The sequence below is a fragment of the Panthera onca genome, chromosome C1, assembly GCF_046562875.1.
Source record: "Panthera onca isolate mPanOnc1 chromosome C1, mPanOnc1 haplotype 2, whole genome shotgun sequence".
In the NCBI taxonomy this organism is placed as follows: Eukaryota; Metazoa; Chordata; class Mammalia; order Carnivora; family Felidae; genus Panthera; species Panthera onca.
Window position 1 is genome coordinate 118892822 of NC_138346.1, and position 18830 is coordinate 118911651.

At 42.5% G+C, this 18830-nt stretch overlaps 1 protein-coding gene across 17 annotated transcripts in view; it reads right to left on the minus strand.

The window, feature by feature from the left end:
* LOC132671191 (myomegalin) overlaps positions 1-18830 on the minus strand; it is a 216426-nt gene that overhangs the window by 125570 nt on the left and 72026 nt on the right. For all 17 annotated transcript variants that reach the window (XM_060621698.3, XM_060621711.3, XM_060621702.3 and 14 more), the window contains one exon: positions 18536-18646. In XM_060621698.3, the coding sequence (XP_060477681.1) occupies positions 18536-18646 (111 nt within the window). The remainder of the gene's footprint in view (positions 1-18535; positions 18647-18830) is intronic.

The following is an 18830-nucleotide window of genomic DNA, read 5'->3' on the forward strand; positions in this document are numbered from 1 at the left end:
TCTCCTCCTTTGTTAAACTAATACAATTAGGCCTTTGCCTCCAAAAGTCCATCAAAAGGACTCTAATCAAGATCACAAAGGGTATTCTTGTTGTTAAATCCAAAGGTCAATTCTTAGTTATTACTTGACTCTCATCAATGTTTCAAAAGGTTGATCTGGCCCTCTTCCCTTTCTCACTTCCTTTATTTGGCTTCCACAACTCCAGACTATCTTGGTGGAGAGTCCCACCTCGCTGGTTGCATCTTCTCCTTCTCCTTCCCCCAAACTTCCTGTCAGATTGACCCAGGGCTTATTCTTTGGTCGTTTTCTCTTCCTCCTTGATAGGTCTCACTCCCTTGGTGATCTCACAGAAGTTTCATGGCTTTAAATACCAACTATATGCTGACAACCCCAAAATGTATATCTCCAGCCCAAGCCTTTATCCAGAATATCCACAACTCCAGACTTATTTTTTTAAATTTTTTTTAATGTTTGTTTATTTTTGAGAGAGAGACAGGGCACAAGCGGGGGAAGAGCAGAAAGAGAGGGAGACACAGAATCCAAAGCAGGCTCCAGGCTTTGAGCTGTCAGCATAGAGCCCGATGTGGGGCTCAAACTCACGAACTGCAAAATCATGACCTGAGCTGAAGTCGGATGCTTAACCAACTGAGCCACCCAGGTGCCCCAAGAACTCCAGACTTATATATTCAACTGCTTACTTGACATTGCCATTGGAAATGTTCAACAAATATCTCAAACACAAAAGTCCCCAATTTACTCCTCCTCTCCACCCTCAAACCTACTCTATACATAGCCTTCCCTATCTCAATTAGGGAAACTCCATCCTTCCATTTGCTTAGGCCAAAAGCCCAAGGGTCTTCCTTGATTCCTTTCCTTCTTCCACGTTCCACAGCCATCCACCTGCAATCTCATTGGTGTCTCCTTCAAAGCTTATCCCCACATCGATTGCTATTACTTTAGTCCGATCACCACCATCTCTCCTGTCAATTACTGCAGTGGCTTCTTATCACCATCCTGGCTGGTACCCTTGTCCTTTTCCCGCCTATTCTCAATACCACAGCCATAATGATCTTTTCAAAAGTCAGACAGGACTGTCATTGGTCAGATCATTCCTGTGCTAAAAATCCCTTAATAGCTTCCCTTGTCACTCAGAGTAAAAGCTGAAGTCTCTAAAATGATCTACAAGGGCCACTGTGATCTATACCAGCCCCATTACCTCTGGGGCCTCATCTCCCAACATTCTCGCCCTTTCTCATGTTGCTTTAGCCACAGTGTTTTCTTTCTGTTCTCTGCCTGGAATATTTTCCGCCAAGTTATCTGTTTGGCTAACTTCCTCATTTCCTTCAAGTTATTGCTTAAAAATCATTTTCTGTGGCGGGGCACCTGGGTGGCTCAGTCGGTTAAGTGTCCAACTTTGGCTTGGGTCATGATCTTGCCTGCTTCAGATCCTGTCTCTCTCTTTCTCTGCCCACTCCCCCTGCTCCCCGTGCTTCTCCCGCTCTTTCAAAAAGAAAAAGTAAACATTAAAAAAATCATTTTAGAGGTACCTGACTGGCTAAGCTGGTTAAGCATCCGACTTTGGCTCAGGTCATGACCTCACAGTCGATGAGTTCAAGTCCCACATCCGGCTCTGTGCTGACAGCTCAGAGCCTAGAGCCTGGAGCCTGGTTTGGATCCTGTGTCTCCCTCTCTCTCTCTCTGCTCTCTGCCCTCCCCTGCTCACGTTCTGTCTCTCAAAAATAAATAAACATTAAAAAAAAAAAAAAGAAACCACTTTATATGGCATAGCTACTTTGGAAAATAGTTTGGCAATATAAGTTGAAATACACACTTATTATGTGACCTAACAATGCCACTACTAGGTATTTACCCCGGAGAAATAAAACAAAGACTGGGACACGAATATTTCTAGCAGCTTAATTAATAATAACAACCTGTATGTTCATCAACAGGTGGATGGATTAAAAAACTGTATAATATTCATGCAGTGGAAGACTACTCAGCAATAAGAAGGGATGAACAACAACATGGATAAACCTCAAAATCATGGTACATGAAGGAAGCCCTATACCAGAATCCACACTGTATTACTCTGGTTATACGAAATTCTACAATAGCAAGACTGAACTATAGACAGAAAATAGAGCAGTGGCTTCCTGCAGCCAGAGATGTGAGAGGATCAGCACCCATGGGACATATAGCAACTTCCTAGGGTGATGGAAACATTTTACATCTCAATTGTGTTGTGGTTGTTGCATGGGTATATATATACATTTGTTCAAATTCACCAAACTATACACTTAATACAGCTGATTTAAACAAAAAGATAAAAGAAAACAGCAATGATAAGGGAAGTGGCAATGTAAACAGTCAAGTGCAAAGAGTAAGCAAGGAGCTTGGCACAGAGACCACCATCCATGGCCTCAGCTCAGCGCTGAGGACTGTAAATGTTGTGAGAGTAAAACCCAGTAACAAATCTTCCTCTGTTGGCCACTAACATGTCTATCTACTTCCTTTTCCACCTCTTCCCTGCAAAACAAGTGGGAAGATTAGACTCAAACATGGTTCCCCATGATCCCTGCCTCCCAGGGTTCATGCCTTTGTGGAATCCCTTCCCCTCTAGTATGGGCAGGATGCGTAACTTGCTTCTAACAAGGAGAACATGGCAAAGGTCACCACATATCACTCCTGTGACTATGTTAAGTTTTAAGGCTCTGTTTGTCAGCAGACTTGCTCTAGAGCCTCTGCTGACTTGAAGAAATACGTGGCCATGTAGGGAAAGTCCAGGTGGCAAGGACAGAGGTGGCTTCAAGGACCTGTGGGCAGCATCCAGCCAACACCCAGCAAGAAGCCAGGACCCTTGGTCCTCCCACGACAGGGAAATGAATTCTGCCAACAACCCATGTGAGTTCAGAAGCCAAATGTTCCCTTGTGAAGCCGTCAGGTGAGAATTCGGCCTGGCCAATATCTTGGTTATAGCCTAGTGAAACCCTGAGCACAGAATTCAGCTGAGTCCTGCCTGGACTGCTGACCCACCTAAATGGTGAAATAATAAATATGTATGTGTGTTTCTAAATTTCCCAAGGGGCACCTGGGTGGCTCAGTCACTTTAGAGTCTGACTTTGGCTCAGGTCATGATCTTAAGGCTTGTGAGTTTGAACCACACATCGGATTCTCTGCTGTCAGCACAGAGCCTGCTTCATATCCTCTGTCCCCCTTCCCCCACCCCTCCCCTGCTCACCCTCTCTCAAAAATAAACATTAAAAAAATCAAATAAAAACAAATCATTTTCTAAAACTGGTCTCCCCTGACCACTTTTTGAGACTGCGACCTGCCCTCTTCTCTTAAACGTTTTGAGCCCCTTACCCTGCTCTACCTTTTTCTTTCTTTTCCCGTGGGGACTTATTGTTTTCCAATATTGTGCATATTTTATTTATTTATAACATTTACTGTTCATTGTCTCCTCATGGTAAAATACAAATTCCATGAGGGTTAGGAATGCTAGTCTATTCTGTTCATTGATATGAACACACACACACATTCCAACCACCTCCAATAGCATCTGGAACATAGTATGTGTCCAATAAATAGTTTTAAATGAATGAGGCTTAATGCTTAGGTTTCAACTATGATGAAACCTATTCTAATTGTCAGCAGAGACAGTGGACAACTAACCACTATCTATCACAACCTGAGACATCTAAAATCTACTGTTAGGTCACCTCTGAGTCTGTTCTTCCCCAAATTAAAAATTCCAAGTTCATTGCCCTTTTCTCATAAGCCTCATTTTTCCAACTTTTAAGTTTGAATTCTTCCCCACTTCCTCTGAACTCCTGGAGCCCCATACCAGACTGCACAAATCTGGCGGGGCACTCAGGGATAAAGACAGCCTGGCTTCTATTACATTCCACATGGCAATTTGCACCTGTTCACAAGTGAAAATGAGGTCAATGGCACCTTGTAGAGTAAATACATCAGTGAGACAATGCCACCTCTTCCTGCCTCAATCTTGGTGAAAGCCCCTATGAAAATAGATATTTTACTACAGCTCCCTCTCTTCTCTTTGGTCAGTCCTGAATACAGTGTAGAGTTATTCACTAAAAGGCATCATTTGCATTTGAAAGGGTGACTAACTTTAAATTCTGGAGAATGTGCCAAGGCCTTGCTTATTAACTGAAGAATCAGGCCTGTGTAGCTGCTGGGATACCAGGTATACTCCCTGAGGCTATTAATGGCAAATCTGGTTCTGTGAAAAATGGGACGGACAAGATACCACCTTCCTAGAGCTATAATATGGTTCAGATCAAGATATGTTTAAAATGCAGAGAATGGTGCCTGGCATGTAGTAAACACTAAATGGACAGACATCCTCTTCCCTGGGACTTAAATGGGAAGCATTTAGCATTTATTTTCCATATGTATGTGTGAGTTCAGGGAGAGAGGATATGGGACAAAGAAGGACAGAACTGGCCTAAGAGTGGGGAAAATACTGATACCAGAAATGGGGCAAGACTGGGTCTAGAAACGTCTCCTGGAGATAAGTGACCTGGAAATAGAGGAGCAGTCCTCAGGCTGTTTTCCTCATGACCACTCATTTTCTTCCATCTTCCATCAAGACACTTAGGCACTGGTGACCTACCCTGACCTACGCGTGAAGAATTAGGGGAGGCAGAGAAAAGAGGGGAGGGAGAAAGTACGAAGCTAGCAGTTGAGGGCCAAATGAGGGCAGAGAAAGCCTGAGGTGGAGGTCCAGTTCTAAGTGATAGTACACCCCCTGACTGTAGCGATCCAGGCAAGCCACCTTATGCGGCCCCCGCATAACCAAGTTTTCTACAGCTGAAGGAACTCTTCTGATCTCACCCCTAGCTTATCCAGGCTGGCAGGGCCCAGTTACTACTATCCTGACTCTGTCTGGGTCCTCCGAGGCTCCAAAAGGTTTGGCAGCAAGCTGGGCTTCTCCACCATCCACAGCCTGGAAGGGATTGGAGAGAAACAACAAGACTTGGGATGGAGACTACTCCTCACTTCTAAGAGATCTGCTCCTCTGAGCTCCTGAGGCCCACCATCTTGTTTGATTTCTGTATGGGAAGACCCTAGGATCCAGCTCTGGACACAAGTTCCTGACTTTGGAGTGGAGTGATGGCAACGCAAACCTTGTCGTCAACTGAGCTGTGGCAGGTGGGAGGGACGAGGTTTATGTTTGTATTGAGCATATACTCAGCTTGACTAAAGAGAACCTGGATAGAGAGGCCTGCTGGAGTATCAGAGAGGGGCGGCCTCACAGAGGAGCTCTGAAATATAGCAAGAAAAGTACCCTCGGGGTACCTGGGTGTCTCGGTTAAGTGTCAGACTTCGGCTTAAGTCATGATCTCATGGCTCGAGGGTTCAGATGCTGCATCAGGCTCTGTGCTGATTGGGTGTTTCCTTCTCTGCCCCTCCCCCTCTCTCTCTCAAAAATAAATAAACATTAAAACATTTTTTTTCTTTAAATAAAAAATAAAAAAGAAAGAAAAGTACCCTCAAAGGAATTGCGTACTCTGACCCTCGGCCAGTACCCAGACTTTCCTTTTGCAGCTCCAGGCACTGGCTTTCATGCTGGCAGCCTCCTTCCACTTACCCTTACAGGCTCAGAGGAGGGCTTCCCCCTCAAGCTTCCATTTGGACTTTGTAAGGTGCTGTGTGCATAGAAATGTGGCTTCCTGCCCTTCATGGCACCAGGGCCTTGCATGAGGTTGGGAGATGAAAAGCTGGCATTACAAGGCAGCCAGTGTCTTTCATTTACTCCCAACCTCTTCAAGCCAAGTTTCCAAATAACAGGGATGGTAACTGCCCAGCGTAGCCCAAAGTCCGTTCTAAAGCTGCTTGGCAAAAAGCCACCTGACTATTACTAGCTCCCCACAGAACGGCATGTACCAAGTTGGAGCACTGTCTTCTGGTGTGTGGGTGGATTAGGTGCTATTTAACATGATAGGGCAGGCCCCTTTCCAGTTTGTACCAGCCCCCGCTGTGGGCCTTCTCCATGTGTAACAGAGCCCCATTTCTCTATAAAGTTGAACTTGCTTAGAGGCCAAGAGCAGGAAGCAGAGAAGAAAAAAAAAAAGAGCTCATAATGGCTTATGGAAACATAAATGAAACGCCTGGAGAAGGGGTATATAGGCTGAGGAAATAAATATTTCCTTTTGTACACACAGAGTACAGAATCATTTATCTGTGATTTGCAGTAGTGCAAAGGAGAAGAAAGTCTATATGCTGACAAGCATATAACCCTTGAACTTTTAAGACCAAGGAAGTCATTGCAAATGCCTGGACAGGTAGCAAGGCCTCCTGGATTCCAGTCTCAACTTGATCATTAGGTTGCTCTGTGACCCTAGGCAAGTGACTTTACTATTCTGGGCCTCGGTTTCTACATATATATATATACACATATATACATATACATATATACATATACATATATATATACATATACATATGTATATATATATACATATGTATATGTGTATATATATATATATATATATATATATATATATTTTTTTTTTTTTTTTTTTTTTTTTTTAAGTAGGCTTCATGCCTAGCACAGAGCCCACCATAGAGCCCACCATGGGGCTTGAACTCACAATCCTGAGATCAAGACCTGAGCTGAGATGAAGAGTTGGACACTTAACCAACTGAGCCACCCAGGCTCCCCTCTCAGTTTCCTCATCTTTACAATAAATTAGGGAAAGTTAAGTGAATGGTATATAGAAACTCTCCATATTATTTTTGCAACTTCTCTATGAATGTACAATTGTTTTAACATAAAAAGCTTTCCTAAAAAGTAAAGGGGTTACCATGTGATCCAGCAATTCCACTACTAGATATTTACCCAAAGAAAATGAAAACACCAATTCAAAAAGATATATGTACCCCTATGTTTATTTACTGCAGCACTGTTTACAATAGCTAAGATATAGAAGCAACCTAAGTATCCATTGATAGATGAATAGATAAAAAGATGCAACACACACACACACACACACACACACACACACACACACACACACACTGGAATATTACTCAGCCATAAAAAAGAATGAAATCTTGCCATTTGCAACAACATGGATGGATCTAAAGAATATAATGCTACATGAAATAAGTCAGAGAAAGACAAATACAATATGACTTCACTTACATGTGGAATTTGAGAAATAAAACAAACAGAAATAAAGAGATTAAAAAACAGACAAATACAGAGGACAAATGTGTTTGCCAGTGGGGGAATGGGTGAACTAGATAAAGGGGTTAAGACTACACTTATTGTGATGAGCACTGAGAAATGTATAGAATTGTTGAATCATTATATTGTACACCTGAAAGTAATATAACACTGTATGTTAATTATACTTGAATAAAAAAATATTGTTGGAATTACAATGAATTTACAGATAAAATCTATCTGGGGAAATGTATCCTAGTATCCAAAACTTTTTGATTAATCATACTACTTTTAGTTTCAGAGTATAATCAATTTTTACTATTAAAAATTCTTTTAAAAAAATGTTTACTTATTTTTGAGAGAGAGAACGAGTGGAAAGGTGAAGAGAAAGAGGGAGACAGAGAATCCCAAGCAGGCTCCATGCTGCCAGCACAGAGCCCAATGTGGGGCTCCAACTCATGAACCTCGAGATCATGACCTGAGCCAAAATCAAGAGTCGGATGCCCAACTAACTGAGCCATCCAGGTGCCCCATAAGAACTATCCTAATTGACAAAATGTTTTGTCATTGTTTATGCTTATAATCCTCCAATTTTTCTATAATTTCCTACCTACAGTGTCTCATCCTTGGTAGCAGTTGAAAAACTGCCCTGAGGGGGCAGGGGAGGGAATAAAAAAAAGAAAAAAAAAAAAAAAAGAAAAACTGCTCTCTTGCATGCTACATGCTAAAAAGCATTCTCTATTATACTGTATATTAGCTATTTGTTAATTTTGTTTTTATTGAAAAATCATTTGATTTTTATAAAGTATAAATGGATTTTTTGGTTCTCTAACAAATAAAATAACAATAATATAAAAAAAAAGTAAAGGAGTTATAGGAATTATCTCCAAGATCTTCTCTAGCTCTACACTGTGATTCTGTGTTCTTGTTTATCTCCATTCATGTGAAAATAGGTCTCTTCCCAGCTAGCTAAATATATTTCAAAGCAGAATTGTGCCCACTCCTCCTACCACAGACAAGATGTTGATTTTTTTTTTATTGCTTTTAACATATCCTATACTTGAGGCAAAAACTGAATTCTCCAAGAACACATTAAAAACACTCCATCCATATCCACTTGGTTCCTGCAAACAAGCTAATTCATCAAGTAGGGAAAAGCTGTTTCTGGCAGTCCATGCTTACAGAATCTCAGTTTTTCCCTAGCAACTAGGCTAATTATAACTCCAGCTACCTGGTAACAGCACTAGATTTTCCTGACATTGGCTGGCAGTTTTAAAGCCATCTCAGCTCTGCTGGCACTTCCTTTCCTGAGAAGGCATCAGAGCTGCTGACAGACTAGGAGAGAGGAAGCAACTACCTTCACTAGGTCAGAGTATCCAAAGAGGCTGCTCAGAACCACAGAACTTCAGAGCTGGGAGAGATGTTAGTGACCATCCTGGTCCAGCCCACACATTTTAGACACAAGGAGCCAGAGGCCCAGAAAGTGACTTGTCTTAGCCAGGAACCTGGCAGTCTTCTTGATTTCCTTCTCTTAATCTTCCCATCCCATCAATTCCCAAGTCCTACAGATATTTTACCTCCTGCATATTTCACAGATCGGTTCCCTCCCCTCTATTACTATTGCCACGGCCCTCAGGCCCTCATCATCTCTCCTGTTTGGCCTGTCCTCCTGACTTCCTGTCTTTCTTCCCTGACTCCATCCTCCCCACCCACCAGAAGGATCTAGGCTGCTCCCTACCACTTAAAGCCCACCAATGGCTCCTTATCTTCCTCAGGATAAAGTCTACACTTTTTAAAATGGCACAAAGAACTATGCCCCAGTGCTCTTCAGCCTCATTCTGTGTCTAGCACTCAAATTTAGCAACACAAAACCACTTCCAATTCCCCACACACCATGTGATTTCTTGCCTTTGGCATTTGCTTCTGGCGAAAGCCCTTTCTTTCCACCTGACCATCCAGGACTGACTAATCATTACTCTCATTTGAAGACAAAGCTCAGGGGTCATCTCCTCCAAGAATCCTTTGTAGATTTTGCCTTCCATCTATTCTATTCAGTCAGATTGAAACCCCAACTGCCAGCACAGTACTCAGAATGTAACAGATGGATCTGTTGATCCATCTATTCTATTCAGTTGGGTTAGAGATGCCTCATTTGAGTTTGCTTATGCTGTGTATACAAATCTTTTACTGCTATTTATCGCACTCTATCTTTACTCATCTTTGAAACCCCAACTGTCAGCACAGTACTCAGAATGTAACAGGTATTCTGTTGATTATGTTGATTAATGAATGGATAAATCCAAAGCTCTCTCTCATCTATCCCCTGCTCACCTTTCCAATCTCATCCTACTGCAGCTATAAGCCCTTGATACCATGTTCTGGCCCTATGGAATCACTTGAAGTATGCCAAGCACACAATGCTTTTTCATGACTTTGTGCCCTTGTATATGCTGTTTCTTCTAAAATGCTTTCCCTATTCTTGTGGTGTCCTTTTAAGATTCAGTTCGAACTTAACACACTTGCAAAGCCTTTCCTGGTGGATTCTGTCATTCTCCTTAGGACTTCAGAGCAATCTTACATAGCTCTATGGTAGCCTTTATTATACCAGTATTATTTACTTGCTATCTTTCTCCACCAGCATCTGGCACAGTAGCTGGCATACAGTAGGCAGTCAATAGATGCTGGAATGAGTGAATGCATGTGTGCAAACATGAGTAAGTGAACGATGGCCAAGGTGATAATGCAAACAAGGGAAACATTTGAGACAGGAATTTAGAATGCCTATTCTTTCAACTATATCATGCTATTTCTATCAGTGTGTGAACTTAGATGTACATAACTAATAGAAAGAGGAAATAGCTTTATTATAAATCTATACAGAAATACATATTTTGTAGACATGGTTAAGGACATTATTATAAATGGAATAGAATTAAATTAGGCTCCAGAATTTAGTTTCAGATTTACTTCCTAGTGACTGGAAGAAAAGGAGTTAAATATTCAAAGAAAAATTTTTCTTCTTCTCAAAAGGCAAGTATTATGACTTCTAATGAAAAGCTCTTAAAAATGAGAAAGTTGCGTTAAGCAAAAACACACAACAAATTTTTTTGGGTCAAGGCTTCCACAATATTTTAAACTAACTATAACAGTTACGGGAAAGTTGCTGAAAAAGTTTTTTTTATTGTGGTAAAATATATATAATATAAAATTTACCATTTTAACCATTTTTAAGTATACAGTTCAGCGACCTTAAGTACATGCATATTGTACAGCTATCCATATCCAGAACTTTTTCCCAAATGACTATACCCATTAAACAGTATCTCCCCTTCTGCACCCTTCCCCAGCCTCTGGCAACCACCATTCTACTGTTTGTCTCTATGCTTTTGACTACTCTAGGTACCTTATATAAGTGAAACCATATAATAGTTGTTCTTTTGTGACTGGTTTATTTCACTTAGCATAATGTCCTCAAATTTCACCCATGCTGACACATGTGTCAGACTTTCCTTCCTTTTTAGGGCCGAACAATATCCCATTGCACATGGGTCCCACATTTTGTCTATCCATTCATCTGTCAACGGACATTCAGGCTGCCTCTACCCTTTTGCTACCATGAATGATTTTGCTACGAATGTGTGTGTGCAAATATCTGTTTGAGTCCCTGCTTTCACTTCTTTGAGGTACATACTTAGAAGTGGAACCGCTGGATCATAGCATAATTCTAGGTTTAACTTTTTCAGGAATCATCATGCCAATTTCCACAGCAGCTTCCTGGGAATACACAGGGTGTCCAGTTTTTCCACACCCTGGTCAATATATGTTACTTTCCAGTTTTTGGGGGGTAGGGTTTTTGGGTTTTTTTTTTTTTTTGTGCCTGTTTTGTTTATATAGTAGTTGGCCTAATAGCTGTGAAGATGATACATTTTTTAAACCAAGAACACAAATACTTGTTACAACTATTTAATGAATGGAGCCTCCCTACATTCTTCTTACTTCTTCTCCCAAAAAGAGGAGAAAATGGACAGGCACACCATCACAGACCTCAGAAAGCTGAGAACGAGGAGTCACACACACAGTGTGCACAGACCCGGGCTTACAGGGGCTGTGCTCACACCAGGCTGTCAGAGAACTATTTACAATTAAAAAAAATTTTTTTTTAATCTTTATTTATTTATTTTTTTTTTTCAACGTTTTGTATTTATTTTTGGGACAGAGAGAGACAGAGCATGAACGGGGGAGGGGCAGAGAGAGAGGGAGACACAGAATCGGAAACAGGCTCCAGGCTCCGAGCCATCAGCCCAGAGCCTGACGCGGGGCTCGAACTCACGGACCGCGAGATCGTGACCTGGCTGAAGTCGGACGCTTAACCGACTGCGCCACCCAGGCGCCCCTAATCTTTATTTATTTTTGAGAGAGAGAGAGAGAGACAGTGTGTGAGCAGGGGAGCAGCAGAGAGAGAGGGAGACACAGAATCTGCAGCAGGCTCCAGGCTCTGAGCTGTCAGCACAGAGCCCCATGCGGGGCTCGAACTCACGAACTGTGAGATCACGACCTGAGCCGAAGTCGGACACTCAACTGACTGAACCACCCCAGCGCCCTCCAGAGAACTATTTTTATTTTTATTTTTATTTATTTATTTTTTTAACGTTTATTAGAGACAGAGCATGAACGGGGGAGGGGCAGAGAGAGAGGGAGACAGAATCGGAAGCAGGCTCCAGGCTCTGAGCCATCAGCCCAGAGCCTGATGCAGGGCTCGAACTCACAAACTGTGGGATCATGACCTGAGCTGAAGTCAGACACTCAACCGACTGAGCCACCCAGGCGCCCCAGAGAACTATTTTTAAGTAAATAACCTGAGAGGGCACCCACGCTCTAGTATGTGTCTCCAAGTACGCAGGATAGTAATAATCCTTCACACTTATTTAACATCTAACACATTAAAACACGTTTGCATTTTGGGATGAGGGCAGGGCAGGAATTTATGTCTCCCTTTTAGGAAACAAAGGCTCAAAGAAGTTATGGACAAGGCCAAGGACATGTAGCTAGGAATATATAGATTCAAAATTCAGGTTTTCTGATTGGGTCCAAAAGTTGTGTCCCTACATTTTGATATCCCCCAAAGATATTAGTCCTTCTGTAATAACTTTCCACTGGTTCAAGTCAAAGTTCCTAAATTATATAGCCCGACGGAGTTCTGTGGGACTTCACTGAACTTTTGGGTGCTTAGAACAGCAAGGCCGCATGTATACTGTTACCCATCATACTACCAAAACCTAAAGAAATCAGGCTAGAACTAAAGAAAATCAGTCAGTGAACCAAAAAGAAATTTAACAAAGAAAACAGATCTTAAAATTCCTCACAAGAAAACAATATTTTAGTAACTATTTGTGGTGATGGATATTAACTTATTGTGGTGATCGTTTTGCAATATGTACATATATCAAATCATTATGTTGTACACCTAAAATAAATACAATATGTCCACCATATCTCAATTACAAAAAAGATAGTTCTTAAAAAATAAAAAACCAAGATGAACTGAATTAAAAACCTGACCAACCTAATGACAAAGTATTAAATCAAGATGCTGAAAAGTGTTGAATTATAACCAATCACAGTCATAATAATTTTTGCAAAAGCCAAGGACTTTTTACTATTACTAAAGAAAATAATTGGTTTTAAAAACCAGAAACTTAATGAACCCAGCCTTTCTTATTTATTCTTTCTGGAGGAACATTTGTATTTGAGGGTGACAGTAGATCTGCTGTGATGGGGACACTTGGATTATATTATTTATTTACAGGCAAACTACAATGGAGAATTGAGACAAATAGAACAAATGGTCCCAAATCCACTACTGAGGGGAAAAAAACTGACTTGAAATTAAAAAATGGCAGCACCTGGGTGTCTCAGTCAGTTAAGCGTCCAACTTCAGCTCAGGTCATGATCCCACAGTTCGTGAGTTCGAGCCCCACATGGCACTCTGTGCTGACAACTCAGAGCCTGGAGCCTGCTTCGGATTCTGTGTCTCCCTCTCTCTGCCCCTCCCCTGCTCATGCTCTGTCTCTGTCTCTCAAATATAAATAAGCATTAAAAAAGAATTTAAAAAAATAAATAAACAAATGACTGCACTTATCCAGTAATTGGATTTATCTGGATAATTCTACCATCTCTCAATTTGTTACCATAATGGCAAATACTTCCTGAGGGCTTAGTGTCTGATAGGCATTGTGCTGTTTTCAACTAATTGGCTCATTTAATCCTCCCTCAGGTCCTATAAGATAGGTGCTATTACCACACCCACTTCAGCTCAGAGAAATTATAGTATTTTCCCAAATTAATGCAGGTAGCAAGTAGTTAATCAAGATTCTATCTCAGGTCTGTTGGGTTCATTGCTCTTAACTACTATGCCCATGATCACCGAATGGTAGAAATTATGAAAATTTAGGAGACAAATAAAGTCAGTAGGCTGTTTATCATGATTTAAAATCTACTACAGAAGCATGCTATGTATAAACTTCAAAGTTTGCTCAGGAAAAATACCGTCCGCAAGACGAGAGACCGCAGCTCAAAGAAGTCAGGCAGCTGGAGGGCCAACATACAATGAAACACAACTCTTCCAACTCCTGTCTAAAGGCCCAGACCACTTTAACCTTCTGGTATCAATTATGTCATATTTAAACACGGACTCTGCCTGGTCCAGGATGATGACATTCAGTTTTTCCTGAAGGTTTTGTTATCGGATCTGGCCTTGTCAGATTTTAAATTCCATTCTTAAAATGGAATCTTAAATCTTTTTTTTTTTTTTTTTTTTCAACGTTTTTTATTTATTTTTGGGACAGAGAGAGACAGAGCATGAACGGGGGAGGGGCAGAGAGAGAGGGAGACACAGAATCAGAAACAGGCTCCAGGCTCCGAGCCATCAGCCCAGAGCCTGACGCGGGGCTCGAACTCACGGACCGCGAGATCGTGACCTGGCTGAAGTCGGACGCTTAACCGACTGCGCCACCCAGGCGCCCCTTAAATCTTTTTTAAAGCAACCTCGGGTAATAATACATTCACACAAGTTTAACAAGTAAGTAGTCATCATGGGGTAAAGACTCAGGAGATGGTGGTTTTGTGTGCTGTGTGGGGACTGGGTGTTTACCACACAGCAGTGGATTTCATAAATTCCAGGGTTGGGCATATTTCTATGCCACACTCAGCTATCACGAGAAGATGCAGGATTGGATGATCAACAATGAGGAAGTCAGCCAAGTTGCCACCCAGAAATTATTCACCAGAGCAGCTGCAGTCCAGAAATGCTAACAAGCCAGTCTCCCTAGGGGTGGGCCATACTCAGCTGTGGTTCACTTACAGCATTTTCTCACTTAACTTTGCTCCAGAATCAGGAGCTGTATGTACCGCAGTGGTTTCTCCCTTCTGTGCTTTATGCATTCAAAACTGTCTTCCCACAAACACTGAACCTACAATTAATATTTGCTACAGAGAGGGGGCAGTGGTACCTCATCATGGAGGCGTATGCCCCAGCTTCTTTGTGCTGAGGGTAAGCAATCTCTTCCTGTGGTTTTTCTTTTTTTTTATTGCTTACAAAAATGGACATTCAATAGAAAAGCCTGCAGCCTCACAGAACCAATTTTTATGTATAATGCAATACTATTTTGTTAATCCATAGCTAGTATGAGTTTTAAGATTATTTCTGAATTCTCTGAATAGCTCGAAAGAGAGAAACCCTTAACTCATTTTTAATTTACTTGCTTTGAAGTGGATTCTTCTAGGTTTTTACATAATTCTCTAACTATTACAACTCCTCATGTGATTAAATATCCGTGTTGCTGCCTTTACGATTAAGGATTATATCGATTTTAGTCTCTCCCTCAATCAACTACCTGAGGACTTGCTACTTGGAAAGAGAAAGATCGAACCCTTGGGGCACCTGAGTGGCTCAGTCGGTTGGGCATCCAACTTTAGCTCAGGTCATGATCTCACAGTTTGTGAGTTTGAGTCCCACATTGGGCTCTGCGCTGACAGCACAGAGCCTGCTTCGAATCCTGTCCCCGCCCCTCCCTGCCCCCCTCCCCCCCACCCCCGCTCTCTGCCCCTCCCCTGCTCATTCTCTCCCTCTTAAAAATAAATAAACTTAAAAAAAAAAAAGATTGAACCCTCTCTCCAGCCCTTTTCTATTAAAGTTTCCTACTATTTCCCTTGCCTGCAGCCATCATGGTGAAATGTTTGTCTACACTAAGATAGTAATTTTTCACTCTTTAGTGAATATCTCAACAAAAATCTGCTGTGGCAAAAATACATAAAATGGTAAAACAATTACTATTCCGCAAGAGACTTACACTACATGTTTCACAAACACTGGTTTTATTTAAAAGAGTCATGCATACAACACCCAAGTTATCGCAGATCCTGACTCAGCTGGGTGTGATTTCATGTTTTTACTATATTTAAAGAAGTGTCCTTCTAACGCTAAAGAAAAATCAAGCTAAGTTTGGTCACAGAACAGGGCTCTAAATTCATACCTGAACCACCTGACTTACCATGTGACGCCCTGCCATGTCACCCCAGATATCTCTTCACCCACACAGCTACTGATTGTCACTGTCATTGTCCTAACCTTATGGACTCACAGTGTGACTTGTAAGGATGAACATAAGACATATTCATGGGTATGGCTGAGGGTGAGATTAAGAGAGCCAAACCTCTTTCTCACTTTAAAATCTCATAATAACTATTACTACTGGTATTACTACTGGTGAACTACTACCCCTCCTCCCCCACATACATCTAAAGCTATGAATTTACAACGTGCTGTGATATAAGTCTTCTTACTTAATCTTCATGGCTGCTGTTTATTCATACTCTCTACAAATAATTTTCAGTGCCTATGGTGCTGTGCAGTATTCTTAATGCCAATTCTATAGGGGCTGGGACAGGCTCAGAAAGGTTAAGGAACTTGGCCAGGTTGCCTGATTGTCCAGGGCTCCAGCTGGGGTGTTTTTCTGATCGCTTGTCCTTCCATCAAAATGGAGCTGCCCATGGCACCTGGGTGGCTCTGTCAGTTAAGTGTCTGACTTCGGCTCAGGTCATGATCTGAAGACTCGTGGGTTCGAGCCCCGCAATGGGCTCTGTGCTGACAGCTCAAAGCCTGGAGCCTGTTTCGGATTCTGTGTCTCCCTCTCTCTCTGCCCCTCTCCCACTTGTGCTTTGTTTCTCTCTCTCTCTCAAAAATAAATAAACATTAAAAAAAAATTTTTTTAAATGGAACTGCCCAAAGTGGCTTCTATCAATCACTACATAGTGGGATAAACTAATTTCAACTATGATATTAATGATTGATAATGGCTTTATGTGTTTTGCTTTCCAAAGAAGAAGGCCATTTTAATTTAAACTTTTAGTGCTTCCCAAATAATCACAGCCAAATGAGATGAGTAATACGACAGATGGAGCACAAAAAGATTTGGTAAGAAGGGAAGGAAGGCGACACGGTAGCCTGAGAGGTCTTAAATCATGTTAGTTAAGTACCTGACGACTCTGTACTTAAGACTGGGAAAAGACAGGGCCTAGTGGCAAACAGGGTTCTCACCTCTGCATGAGACAATGTCCTGTGACTACTCCCTCACCCTGCCCCTCTAGAATCTTCTTAATCACACTTCTCCAGGAGAGGAATGGTGCCATCCCATGCCTCACCCAAAATGTTCCCTGAAGACTATCTCCATTAGCCAGCGTAGAGGAGAGGGTGAGACCAAATGATTCAAGCAGTCAGTTGATTCAAGCTAAAAACAAAACAAAACAAAAAACCCTTTCCCTCAAATGATCTAAGAAACTGCCCCTTCCTTCAGCCTTGCTTGGGAGACAGTTAATGGAAAAGTGCTCCTCCCTCTGCCCAATGAACAAATTCATTCACTATTCCTATCCTGAGGCAGACTGCCATTCATTCTCCCTGCCTCTCCATCTCTCTGCATTACCAGCCCTTACTTGGCAATATCTTCTTTGACCTTGACCCTGGCAACTCCATGGAGAATTGCTCACTCAACAGCCACATAACAGATGAAAGGTGAGTCTGGACCAATTTCAGGAAAATTCAGGTTAAAACATGGAAATCCAGGACAGAGCAAAAACAGAGCTAAATCCCTTAGAATTTAGCTGTGCACATTAATTGAATTTACCAAATACTTGGGTTTCAAAGACACCAGTTATTCTTCTGATCCAACATATTATCTGGCAGCCTGCAAAAGCTTCCCAACCTTCTTCTCAAGAGGATCGGGCAGGCACACACAGACAACGATAATATTTGTATACAGTCTTCTGGTGTAAACAGCTGGAGATCTAGAAGCTCTGAAAAAGTCAGAGGCAACCAGCTCTAGCCAGGTCACTCAGGCCACTTCAGAGCCTGCCCAGACACTAAGGGGGCTGAGGAAACCAATACTGTGGTAACCAGTTAGGAAGCTTCATCCCAAAGCCTAGTGTCCTCTTACCAAGGTGCTGCCTCATCTCACCCCCACTTAGCCACCCCCCCCCCCCACCTTCCCCACCAAAATCACTCACCCATCAACCAAGACCAGGAAGCACCGCCCTCTCCCCCGCCTCAGGCAAGCTGTTAGGCTGTTAGCACCCTCTTCTTCATTCTTAGGTGAACTAGTCCTAAGCCTGAAGATACCTAAAATTTGGTCTTTAAAGCTTATCTGGATAATCATCTTCCAAAGCAGACAAGAATTTCTCAGGGAACAGAACCATGCTCAGCGCCTGCCCTTTGCTCCATCAACTCTCTCTCTGCCCCCACTGGGCCAGAACGAGAAGGGGCCCTTCTCTAGCTGAAGGTACGACCTTGAAACTACCTGCTGGGGCCTTGAAAAAATGCAAATTTCTAGGGGGTGCCTGGCTGGATCAATCCTAAGACCATGTGACCCTTGGGGTCCCAAGTTTGAGCCCCATGTTGGGTGTAGAGATTATGAAAACAAACTTTTAAAAATATGCACATTTCCAAGCTCCCCTTGCCTTGCATTAGTAAATCAGAATCCCTGGGGGTGAGGCAGGGAATCTACATTTTAAACCAGCTCCCAAAGGTGATTATTCTGAATACCTCCACAGGTGTTTGAGAGCCTCTGATTTAGTCCAGCTCCCTCTCTTTACACAGAAGGAAAGTGCAAAATGAGCACAAACGAGGTGAAATGGGCTTGTCCGAGGTCACTGGGCTGGTCAAGTTCAGGCGACAGGCCCTGGGGCGTGGAACCCACCTCCCTCCCTAATTAGCAATGCGGGAGATAGAATGAGCCCTAGAAAGAGCCCGGGTAAGGTAGCGGTGGGTGGGCCACCTCCTGCACTCACCCGCTTGTAGATGTCCTCCCGGCTGGCCTCATACTTCTGCTGCATGCGTTCCTCCAGGAAGTAGATGCGCAGCTTGAGGCTGAAGTTCTCCTTCTTCAGGTCATTGAGATGCTGGGACAGAGTGCGATATCCATTAGACATGGTGGGCAGCCCATGGGGAGCAGCATGCCCGATCGCCCCCTCACCCTAGGAACATAGTGCAGCTGCACCGCGGCCTGAAGCGAGCCGCCCGGACGCTGCTGAGGCTATGGCGACATGACCCCGGTGGCTGGCGCTCTCTCGGGGACCTGGGACC